Source organism: Heterodontus francisci, chromosome 34, assembly GCF_036365525.1.
Source record: "Heterodontus francisci isolate sHetFra1 chromosome 34, sHetFra1.hap1, whole genome shotgun sequence".
NCBI classification, from domain to species: domain Eukaryota; kingdom Metazoa; phylum Chordata; class Chondrichthyes; order Heterodontiformes; family Heterodontidae; genus Heterodontus; species Heterodontus francisci.
In genome coordinates, this window is record NC_090404.1 from 38,776,045 (window position 1) to 38,788,682 (window position 12,638).

General features: G+C 49.3%; 1 protein-coding gene, 1 non-coding gene and 1 pseudogene across 2 annotated transcripts; 1 reads left to right on the forward strand and 2 right to left on the reverse strand.

Annotated features, from left to right (window-relative positions):
• Positions 1-1,217: 1,217 nt before the first annotated feature.
• On the reverse strand, positions 1,218-1,664 carry LOC137348837 (gastrula zinc finger protein XlCGF8.2DB-like). Its single transcript, XM_068014075.1, has one exon. It carries the CDS (start codon positions 1,662-1,664, stop codon positions 1,218-1,220), a length of 447 nt encoding a protein of 148 aa, XP_067870176.1.
• A 4,465-nt stretch (positions 1,665-6,129) lies between these two features.
• On the forward strand, positions 6,130-6,212 carry trnas-uga (transfer RNA serine (anticodon UGA)). The gene has a single exon. It is a non-coding gene; the product is annotated as a tRNA-Ser (tRNA).
• A 6,057-nt stretch (positions 6,213-12,269) lies between these two features.
• On the reverse strand, positions 12,270-12,376 carry LOC137349450 (U2 spliceosomal RNA; annotated as a pseudogene).
• Positions 12,377-12,638: the final 262 nt, after the last annotated feature.

Below are 12,638 nucleotides of genomic sequence, written 5' to 3' on the forward strand. Positions count from 1 at the left end.
AAAGCATCGTGAATCTTTGGAATTCTCTACCCAAGACAGTTGTGGATGCTCCATTGTTGAATATATTTAAGGCTGGGATTGATAGATTTTTGGTCTCTCAGAGAATCAAGTGATATGGGCTGCGGGCAGGAAAGTGGAATTGAAACCCAAGATCAGCCATGATCATATTGAATAGTGGAGCAGGCTCAATGGGCCATATGGTCTACTTCTGCTCATATTTCTTGTGTTCTTGTATATACATGTTCATACATGTACAGAGTATTGTGCCATCAGCCTGAGAAACCCAGTGACCATTTATAGTGACTGCAGAGAGCTCACAGTTTCACTGTAACCAATACACAGCACTTGTGGTGCAGGACAGTCTTTTCCAGATAATCTTCAGCAATGCCAAAACACACATTGAAGAAAGATGGCCAGAGTTATACTCCTTGCCCTGCATCACTGTGGTGTAAAAGACAGCTTCACACTGACTCCAGGTTTACAGTGTGACTGGGGCAGTAGACAGTGAAAATGGAGGTGAACAATGAATGGAATTCAGCCAAACACCTGAAAAAACCGATAAGTGGAAATTCCAGATCACTTCAGTTGCTCCAAAGCACAGGACATATTCAGTTTATACAGTTCATGCTCACTGCAGGATATTCACATTCAGTAACCAGTTTGTGCAGAGTTTTCAGAAATTATTTCAGACACACACTGCTGTGTAAATGGAAGCAAGTTTCAAATTCCTATTGACAGACCAATGTTTTTGCTGCAGACCAGGGACTTGCCAGCTACTGATCCTGCACCATTAATTTTAAACCATGTCAAATGAGCTGTGTCAGGTCTCAGGTGGTCTCTGCTAAGATATCCCATGAAGGCAAAAACAAACATTGGGAATTGGTCTGTGTATAAACACGCCTTCTTTTTGGAAATTTACAGAAGACAGACACACTGAAGTTGTGAAGGAGTGTGCAGTTCCACCCACTTGCTTTCCTGTTTGAAATTCATTTCCACCAAGGTGGAAGACTATAAAAAATAAAGATGACTTAAAAAAGGTAAAACAGATCGCCGAGCAGCTTTGTGGTTGGCCGACTTTTAAAAAATCATAACTGACAGTTGCAATTTCTCTCAAAGCCGGTCTTGTGGTTAAGGTGGGAATGGGAGAAGCCAATGGTGGATTTCCGAAACCCCAATGTCGGAAATCTGCCATTTGGTGGAAATTTCTCATCCCTGAGTTACTTGTGAACTCGCTGGTGTGTCAGCACATGGGATGAAGCAGGAAGTTTCTTCCCCTGGTCAGAGCAAGTGAATGGCCTCTTCCTTGTGTGAACTTGCTGGTGTTTCAGCAGGTGGGGTGAAGTAGTGAATTCCTTCCCACACTCGAAGCAGGTGACTGGCCTCTCTCCAGTGTGAACTCGCTGGTGTGTCAGCAGGACGGATAAATGATTGAATCCCTTCTCACATTCTGTGCAGGTGAATGGCCTCTCCCCAGTGTGAGTGTGCTGGTGTGTCAGCAGGGCGGATAACTGAGTGAATCCCTTCCCATCTACTTTGCAGGTGAATGGCCTCTCCCCAGTGTGAATGTGCTGTTGTGTAGTGAGGTTGCCTAATCGCCTGAACCCAGTCCCGCAGTGAGAGCACCTGAACAGTCTCTTGTCAGTGTGAATACGTTGATGGGACATCACTTCAGCAGAACGTTTATAGCAATTCCCACAGAATGGACATTTAAAAGGTCTCTCCCCAGTGTGAACTCACTGATGTGTCAGCAGGTAGGATGATTTAGTGAATCCCTTCCCACATTCACAGCAGGTGAACGGCCTCTCCAGGGTGTGACTGCATGGATGAGTTTCCAGCTCAACTGGATAATTCAATCTCTTTCCACAGTCCCCATATTTACATTGTTTCTTCCCAATGTGACCGCAGTTGTGTTTCGACAGAGCAGATGATTGGTTGAAACCTCATCCACACACAGAATATGTGTACAGTTTCTCCACACTGTGATCGGTACTTTTTCCTTCCACGTTCAAAATCCGGTGATATTCGGGTTACGATAAGTTGGGCGACTCCTTCAGATCCTGATCTGACATTTGCTTTGCATTTCACAGCTGCAATTCCTCCCCTTCTAAAACCCTGTGAAATTGATTTAAAACTGAAAAAAAGAGTGTGTGAGAGAACCCACAAAAACACAAAGGCAGGTTGTGAAACGGAGCTGAATGAATCTGGTAATTTATGGTGCCATCACGAGGAAAAAGTGACCATGAAAGCTACTGGATTAATGTACAACCGCAACTGGTTCATTAATGTCCTTCAGTGAAGGGAACCTGCCACCCAGTCTGGACCTACACAAGACTCTGCCCTCTATGGGAGGAAAAAGAGAGAGAGAGAGGGAGAGGGGCAGGGAGAGGAGAGGGAGTTTATATATCGACAACTCGACCAGAACTTTGACAGAACCTCCAAAAACCTCAACTTCCATCATCTGGAAGGACCAGGGTAGCCCGTGTATATGAACACCATCATCTCTAAGTTCCCCTCCAAGCCACGCACCATCCTGACTTGTCTGACTGACATCCAGTACTCGATGAACAGAAATTTCATCCACTTAAATATTGGGAAGTCTGAAACCATTGTCTTCAGTCCCTGCTACAATCTCCACTCCCTAGCCACCAGCTCAATCCCTCTCCCTGGCAATTGTCTGAGGCTAAACCAGACAATTCATAACCTGGATGTCATATTTGACCCTGAGATGATCTTCCGACTGCATATCAACACCATCACTCAGACCACCTATTTCCACCTCAGTAACATCGCCAGACTTCACCACTGTCTCAGCTCATCTGCCTCTGAAACTTACATCCATGTAATTGTTACCTCTCCACTTGACTATCCTGGATGGCCTCCCACATTCCACCCTCTGTAAACTTGAGATCATCCAAAACTCTGCTGCCTGCGTCCTTACTCTAACCAAGTCCTGTTCACCCATCACCACTGAGCTCACTGGTCTACACAGACTCCCAGTTAAGCATCACCTCAATTTTAAAATCCTCATCCTTGCTTTCAAATCTCTCCATACCCTCACACCTCACTATCTCTATAATCTTCTCCAGCCCTACAACACTCTGAGAAATCAGAGCTCATCTAATTCCGGAATCTTGAGCATCCCTGATTTTCATTCCTCCATCGCTGGTCGCCGTGCCTTCAGCTGCCAAGGCATTAAGCTTTGGAAATCCCTCCCTAATCCTCTCCGCCTCGCAACATTGCCTTCCGTGCTTCAGACACTTCTTAAAACCCAGCTTTTTAATCCATCTTTTGGTCATCTGCCCTAATATCTCCTTATGTGGCTCAGTGTCAAATGTTGCTTTATAACACTCCTGTGAAATGCCTTGGAACATTTTATTACATTAAAGATGCCGTATAAATACAAGTTGATGTTAAGTTGGACATTTATCACCGTTCCTTCATCATCACTGGGTGAAAATCCTGTAACTCCTTCCCTAACACCATTGTGGGAGCACCTTCAACACAAGGACTGCAGTGGTTCAAGATGAAGGCCCACCATCAGCTTCTCAATGGGCAACTGCGAATTGGCAATATACGCTGGTCTGGCTAGTGACGCCCATATCACAGGAATGAAGTAATAACGTGTGTATATGTAAACTGGATTGAAAGCATCCACAGAAATACTTGTTACTGAAACAATACTCTTTTACATCGAGTGGTTGGTGTCTGTTTAGCAACCTCATCTCCCCTGGATTCTACCTCTCTTGACAGCCTCACTATGAAAATTGTTGCACCCGACTGGGCTCAAAAGTACTCGGAATTAAAGCCAGCGGTTGCTCCCCCATCCCCACTCCAGCTCAAACTGATGGAACAAAAAAGACCAACACAGGACATCAGGGACTGACTTCCACATCCAACACCCACCCTGATACAAACTGGCTCTTAATTCGTCCGTCTGTGTTTCTCGACTCAGTTCTGTGAGAAATGCCTGCAATAAAACAAAAGCAATATACTGCAGATGCTGGAAATCTGAAATAAAAGGAGAAAATACTGGAAATATTCAGCAGGTCGGGCTGCATCTGTGCAGAGAGAAACAGAGTTAACGCTTCAGGCACATCAAACCACCGCCGGTGCCTACAGCCCGGAACTCAGAATGGGAGGAGGAAAAATAAGGAGAGGCAATATATTCCAACACTCAGCAACCGACAGTCCACCTCCATCACCGGGATAGGGAGACAAAGTTTAGAAATGGTCAGCAACACGACTCCAGTAAAACATCCCAGGAGCAAAAGGGAGAGCAGTGTGTGTACCTGCCCTGATATCCCCCTCCCTCGGCCTGTCAGTCTAACCCCCCACTCCACTGCTCAGCCGAGCAGCTTGCAGCTTCCTGCACCTTGAACTAGCCGTGTCCAGGTGTGGCCCAGTCCAAGGGGAGTCTTTGTGGAAGCAGGGAGGGGGGACCTCCTACCCTGTGCTGTGTCCCTGTGTTGTGTCCCCCAGGCCCCTTTATAACCGAGATAAGTTTCCTTCAAAGTTTTGGGCTGTGATGTTAAAGTTTAGTAATCCTTAGTTCCTGCAAAAGAGCAGGAAATCTGGCGGCCATTACCGTCACCAAGAGAAGCCCGGCAGCTGCCCTGCCCCACCGCGCCGCCGGTCGTGTGCAAACGCGGGACCGGGAGCTTCTTATTGGGGGTATTGAGGCTGCAACAGCTGTCTCTGAAACCATCACTGGGACTGCGCCTGCTCAAACACTGTTCGGCATTGCGCATCCTCAAGCACTGTTCGGTACCGCGTTTGCGCGAAACGCTGTATTGCGCCTGCGTACTGCTCTCCTGCGTTCTCAGTAGGGAATATTCTTAACCGCGGAGAATCTTGGGTAGAAACCGCGCCATTGAACGGTCCAATTCGAGCGGCGGAGCAAACCGGAAGGGAGAAGCGAGGAATCGACGCGGCGATCGCGGGATGGAGGGAGGAGGGACCTGAATGCGGCGACTGATGCGGCGATTGCACTATTGTGGAGGTGATGTTGGGTTTAATTTGCTTTTTGTGTCCAGTTCAGCAGCGCCATCTTTATACAGCTGCCTGTGACGTCGCAGACAACAGCGTTTTGGACGATGATGGTGCATTTGCGCACCTGCAGCAAAGGAGTCCGAAAATTAAAATCGTTCCCAAAAGAAGCTTTTTAAAAACATTGATTCATCGGATGTGGGCGTCGCTGGGCAGGCCAGCATTTATTGCTCATCCCATATTGCCCTTGAGAAGGTGGTGGGGAGCTGCCTTCTTGAACCGCTGCAGTCCATGTGGGCTAGGTACACCAACAGTGCTGTTAGGAAGGGAGTTCCAGGATTTTGACCCAGAAGTAGAAGAATATTGAGGGAAATTTCTCCAGACTGAGGGTTGTTAAGATCTAGAATGTACCGTCTGAATGGATGTTGCAATCAGATTGCACAGCAACATTCTTGAAGAGGACAAATTTCCAGGGTGATGGAGAAAAGATGGATTATGGGATTAAACTGCCTGTTCTTTAGGGCCCCTGCTGAGGAATACGAGCGAACAACCCCACTGCCCTGTGGTTGTCTCAGGAGAGACTCAGGCCAGGAGAGTAAACCCTCACAGAAAATCATGAGAGGAACCCCTAATGCGGTCATGTGTCACCTTTGTCATGTTTCCAGCAGTTCCTGCAGCCAAACTGCTGCCAAACGTTGAGCTCTGCACTCCTTTGGATCCCTCTAGGAAGGCTGAGAGGGGTGTTTTGATGCTTGAGCAACTCACAACCTCCATACATTCTGTCCAGGAATGCGCCATGGGCAGGTCACTCCATAGTCACCTCACAGCGACCAAAACAACACGGAAGGCAGCAGTTATGGGGACGTCGCTTCTCTTTCAGAGAGCCAGCACAGGCTCGGTGGGTCAACAGGCTTCCTTCTGTGCTCTAAAATTCACTGACTCCATCATGTTCATTATCACATCAACTGGGAGATACAACACAACTCAAGGCTCACAGACAATGATGCCCAGAATATGTTTAGGGATGGGCAACAAATGCTGGCCTAGCCAGCGACACCCCATCTCATGAACGAACACACAAAAAAGGGCAGTTCTCTAATGCTTTGTATGGATAATTTAATTACAGAGCAGGCAGCATTTTAAGCTGTGATGGCCGAGTGGTTAAGGCATTGGATTTGAAATTTAATGGGGTTTTCCTTGTGAAGGTTCAAGACCTGTTCACAGCAAACTTTACATCTGTTCTCTTGAGTTACCTGCCTGGTGAGGTCACAGACTTGTTTCCCAATCAAATCTGCATCTGCTATAATCTATCAAATCAATTGATGCAAAGCTCATTTTTCCAATTTTAAACATTGAAATGTATTAATTACATATTGTAGTTTTGTTAGATGACAAATGTAAAATTGGGTGAGAAATAAATACTGAAAACAACCAGAAAAAAGTGTTTTCCTAAACATCCTTGCAAAATTTAGAGGAAAAATAGCACCTTCAGCGAATGAGTGGGAATACTGTTTGGTTTCAATAAGTTGAACCAGATTTCTTTGTGTAAAATGATAGTGGCAGAACTCAAATCTTCTTCAAATCATAGATGTTTCCGGCTGAAAGTGAAATAGGAAAAGCAGCTAACCTGAGGAGCATTGCAGAGCTTCCCAAGTCGTCCAGTGGTTTAGATTCAATCCTCTTAATACCATCCTCTGGTTTCCATTCTTGATTAGGTAAATCAGAACTTCTTGCTGCTGTGGCAACTTTCAATTACTTGTTGCATGAAAACAGCGGAGTTAAGAACGCTCTTAAAGCTCACGGTTGGTGATTGTTGACCAGAGCTGGAGAATCAGTGATGTAACTTGACAAGAACAATTACAGATACAGTTGGTGAGTGAAAAAAAGCAAGTTAAGGGCTGTGGAAAAGTTGCAACATGGAGTGATACACTGACTCAAGGGATGATAGTGCAAGGCAAAATGTTGCTGGTAACGGGATAGCTTTTTCTGCTTGCTATACAAACTGGCACAAATATCACTCCTGAGCAACCAAACACAACTGCTCTGTCAAAAAGCATGCTGGGCTGAATTTTTTTTTTTTCCAAAATATACTTTACTCATAAAAATCTGTAAAAATTACATTGCCAAACAGTTTCCAAACAGCACCAAAAAATACAAACATTGCAAGGGAGATCAGTTTCCTTCAATACTGTCATGAGTTTCTTCCCAACCCTTCCGTTTCACAATTGTCATGTCAATTACAGTTTTACATTGACAGCAATTGAGAATATTAACGATACAGTTCGAGGGGTTTCCCATGGATCCAGCCCCTCAGTCCAGCTTGGTGGGGGAACCTTACACTGTGCTCTTTCCCCATTGAGCCTTTGCTGCGGCTGCCCCAAGCTTTAGTGCGTCCCTCAGCACGTAGTCCTGGACCTTGGAATGTGCCAGTCTGCAACATTCGGTGGTGGACAACTCTTTGCGCTGGAAGACCAGCAAGTTTCGGGCAGACCAAAGGGCGTCTTTCACCGAATTGATAGTCCTCCAGCAGCAGTTGATGTTTGTCTCGGTGTGCGTCCCTGGGAACAGCCCGTAGAGCACAGACTCCTGTGTTACAGAGCTGCTTGGGATGAACCTTGACAAAACCCACTGCATCTCTTTCCACACCTGCTTTGCAAAGGCACATTCCAGGTGGAGGAGTGTGACCATCTCTTCCCCACCACAGCCAACGTGGGGGCACTGTGCGGAGGGGGCGAGACTTCGGGTGTGCATGAAGGATCTGACGGGGAGGGCCCTTCTCACCACCAGCCAAGCTACGTCTTGGTGCTTGTTTGAAAGTTCTGGTGATGAGGCATTCCGCCAAATGACTTTGACGGTCTGCTCGGGGAACCATCCAACAGGATCCACCGTTTCCTTTTCCCGTAGGGCCTTGAGGACATTCCGTGCAGACCACTGCCTGATGGACTGGTGGTCAAAGGTGTTTTCCCGCAGAAACTGCTCCACGAAGGATAGGTGGTACGGCACCGCCCAACTGCACGGAGCGTTCCGCGGCAATGTGACCAGGCCCATCCTTCGCAACACCGGGGACAGATAGAACCTCAGCACGTAGTGACACTTGGAATTTGCGTACTGGGGATCTACACACAGCTTGATGCAGCCGCACACGAAGGTGGTCATCAGGATGAGGGCCACGTTGGGTACATTTTTCCCGCCCTTGTCCAGAGATTTGAACATCGTGTCCCTCCGGACCCGGTCCATTTTAGATCCCCAGACGAAGCGGAAAATGGCTCGGGTGACTGCCACGGCGCAGGAGTGGGGTATGGGCCAGACCTGCGCCACGTAGAGCAACAACGTGAGCGCCTCGCACCTGATGACCAGGTTCTTACCCACAATGGAGAGAGAACGCTGCCCCCACATGCCCAACTTTTGTCGTACCTTGGCTACTCGCTCCTCCCATATTTTGGTGCACGCCCCGGCCCTTCCGAACCATATCCCCAGCACCTTCAGGTAATCTGACCTGACGGTGAAGGGGACAAAGGATCGGTCAGCCCAGTTGCCAAAGAACATGGCCTCGCTCTTGCCGTGGTTAACTTTGGCTCCCGAGGCCAGTTCGAACTGGTCGCAGATGCTCATCAGTCTGCGCACGGACAGCGGATCCGAGCAGAAAACGGCGACGTCATCCATGTACAGGGAGGTTTTGACCTGAGTGCCTCCGCTGCCTGGGATTGTCACCCCTCTTATGCTCGCATCCTTCCTAATAGACTCAGCAAAGGGTTCAATACAGCAAACAAACAAGACCGGGGACAGAGGACAGCCCTGTCTGACTCCAGATTTGATCGGGAAACTTTCAGATTCCCACCCGTTGATTGAGACTGCGCTACTGATGTTTGTGTAGAGCAGTTGGATCCAATTGCAGATTCCCTCCCCAAACCCCATTTTGGAAAGCACGTCCATCATGTAGGTGTGCGATATCCTGTCAAAAGCCTTCTCCTGGTCCAGGCTGATGAGGCAGGTGTCCACCCTCCTGTCCCGTACGTAGGCGATCGTATCCCTGAGTAGCGCGAGACTATCAGAGATCTTCCTGCCGGGTACAGTACAGGTCTGATCGGGGTGAATCACCAACTCCAGAGCAGACTTGACTCGACTGGCTATGACTTTGGACAGAATCTTGTAATCAACATTAAGTAGTGAGATGGGCCGCCAATTTCTGATTTCTGCCCTCTCCCCCTTCTGCTTTTAAATGAGGGTGATGATGCCTTTTCTCATGGATTCTGACATGCTGCCGGCCAGGAGCATACTCTCGTATACTTCCAGCAGGTCCAGGCCGACCCAGTCCCACAGGGCCGAGTACAACTCGACCGGTAAGCCGTCGCTCCCGGGAGTTTTACTCGTCTCGAAAGACTCGACGGCCTTTGTCAGCTCGTCCAGAGTTAGCGGCTTGTCCAGTCCCTCCCTCCTGCTGTCATCTAAGACCTCTGTGATAGATGACAGGAAGGACTGGGAGGCTCTGCTGTCTGTGGGCTTCGCGTCATACAGCCCAGCATAAAAGGATTTGCTGATCCTGAGTATGTCGGGCTGCGAAGACGTTACCGAGCCATCTTCTTCCTTCAGGCTGCTGATAACAGAGCTCTCTCTGTGTACCTTTTGGAAGAAGTAACGCGAGCACGTCTCATCCTGCTCGATGGAGCGGACTCTGGACCGGAAGATGTTCTTGGAGGCCTCCTTGGCAAAGAGCGAGGCCTGCTGGCTCTTCACCTCTTGGAGGTACTCCTTGACCTCGACCCCCATTGACTGCAACCGGAGTAGATTTTGCATAATTTTCTGGAGTCGGGACAGTTCCCTCTGTCTCTCTCTCGCCTTCTGAACACCTTTGTGGATGAAGAACCTCTTGATGTTCTCCTTAATCGCTTCCCACCAGTGAACTGGAGACTCAAAGAGGGGTTTCACGGTCCTCCAACCTTTGTAATCCCTTTTGAGTTCCTCAACGTTCTCTGGGGTCAGCAGTGTCGCATTGAGCTTCCACGTCCCTCTGCCAACCCGCTGGTCGTCCTGTAAGTGACAGTCGGCCAGGAAGAGGCAGTGGTCGGTGAAGAACACCGGCTTGACGTCGGTGGATCCGACCGTGACAGCACTGGACACAAACAGGAAGTCAATCCTGGAACGGGCAGACCCGTCCGATCTTGACCATGTGTATCTGCGCTGCGCTCCGTCTGCAGGTTTGCTGAAGATGTCGTGCAGTTTGGCATCTTTAACTATTTCTATTAGGAATCTGGACGTAGCGTCCAGTTTGCTGTCGTCACTGCCGGATCGTCCAGCCGCATCGATGATGCAGTTGAAGTCACCGCCTAGGATGACCGGCCTGGACGTCGCCAGCAGCAGTGGGAGCTGCTGGAAGACGGTCAGCCGCTCGCTGCGTTGTACCGGGGCGGACACGTTGATCAACCGGAGCGGAGCGTTGTTGTACATCACGTCTGCTACGAGGAGGCGGCCGCCCACCACCTCCTTAACTTCGGAGATGGTGAAGTTACCTCCCCGCAGCAGAATACCCAGGCCGGAGGAACGGCAGTCATTACCCCCCGACCAGATCGATGGCCCGTGGGACCACCATCGCGACCACTGCCTGTAGGTGCTGAGGTGTGGTATTCCACACTCCTGCAGAAACAGTAGGTCAGCTTTGACCTTGGCAAGGTAATCCAAGGTTGAAACACATCGCGTAGTAGATTTAATGCTACGCACATTAATGGAAGCAATTCTTACACCCATTTTTTACTAAAAATTAGTTGTTGCTTCCCATACCATTTGACCTCGTTAGTCCCAGTCCTTCGGGATGTTCCTGCATACCCATCGTATGCGCAAGCAGTTTCACGTTGGTTGGGCTCAGAAACTCCTCCTAATTTTTCATGCAGAGGTTGTGCCGCTCGGGTGACATCGGGGGGGTCTTGTAGGCAGAGAGCATTGGGTTGTCCTCAGCTGCTTCCATCTGTTCCTCCTCAAAAACGTCACAGCTCCCGGTCTCCCGGAGCTCAGGTGCGCCAGGCTTGTCTTTGCTCCCGGTGTCCCGGAGCTGAGATGCGTTGGCCACGTCGTTACGTGTGGGGCATTGGGGTTGGGGCACGCCGGGCCCATCACAGCTTCCAGTGCCCGGGGGCTGGGATGCCTTATCATCCATCTCGGAGTTCTGCTGCCTATTTTGAAGGGGCTGTCGTTCCAGCATTTCCCCGTCCACTGAAGAGGAATTGTTGCAGTCTGATTCAGAAGAGAGCCTTCTCTTGCCACTGGTTTGGGTGGTGGCTTTGGGATGTTTTTTCTTTGTGGTTTTCCTCTGGACCACTTGCCACTGACCTGTTTGTCTATCTGCTGCCTCCTCCTCCATTGATTCTGTCTGTGGAGGAGGGGTTTCCGGGCGCTGGGTAGGTGCTGGGTCGTTGGTTTCAGCTGCCTCCCCTTCCTTCTCAGGTTGAAGTTCCTCACTGCGGAGAAGGTTGCTGGTTTCCTTTCGAACAGCGGACGCCTTCATCGAACCTTCTCCCGGCCTTTCCTTGGACCTTGCCGCCTGAGCATAGCTGAGGCAACGTTTTGGGCAGGTCTTGTAGAGATGGCCTGCCGCACCGCACAAGTTGCAACACTTAGTCTGCTTACAGTCCTTGGTCTGATGGCCTTCCTCCTTGCAGTTCTTGCAAACAACCGTGCTGCAGTTGGCTGCCATGTGACCAGATTTGCCACAGATGTGGCAAACTCTGGGCTGCCCAGCGTAGACCAAGAAGCCTCGACTTCCCCCGATAGCGAAGCTGGAGGGAGGGTGGATGATGGCTCCACTGGGATCTACCTTCAAGGTCACCTTGACCTGCCGCTTGCTGGTCCAGATCCCAAAGGGGTCCTTGACATCAGTGCTGCTGCCGGCCACCTCGACGTACCTGGCGAGAAAGGTGAGTACATCCACCACCGGAACATGGGGGTTGTAGAGGTGAATCGTCACCACCCGGTCCCGTTGTGACGGAAGCGTGAAGAGCGGCTCCGCTGTGAGGATCGACAGTGGCGCCCGGTCCCCTTTCTCCTTGAACGCCTTCAGGAACTTGATGCATCCCGCCACATTCCGGAAAGTCACGTCGAAGTATCCACTGCTGGGGAAATCCTGCAGGCAGAAGACGTCCGTCGCTTGAAATCCGCAGCAATCGAAGAGAATTTTCTTGATGAAGAAGGTGCGATCGACTGGTGCATCTCCTTCCTTGTCCTTCACGACCACCCGAACGGTGTTGCGCACTCCCTGGCCCGAAGCTCGAAAATTGGTTGCAGCCATTTTACTCAAAGCTTCCCCAGGATCAAAAGGCAATGATCATGGTCTCTTCTCAATCAAATAAGCACTGATAAGAACAGATACTACTTGATCTTAGCCAAAAGGCCGAGAAGCTTAAAATGGTTTTGATCTTGGTAAACTCCAATTGCACAAGTTCTGCCATCTCACAACCCATTACAGCCAAATATACTTTCTTGCCTTGTGCCCTTTCCTTTTGATCTCATGACAATGAGGAAATTCAGTGAGAAGTTTTCTTGTCATTTCTATCACCAGATTTGGAACCTGTTGAATGACATTTTAAATGGTGCCAACCCTTTACTGCAGCTCAGCTCATCAAACATTCACTGTTATCATTGGCCTATTCGGTATCTTCTTGCAC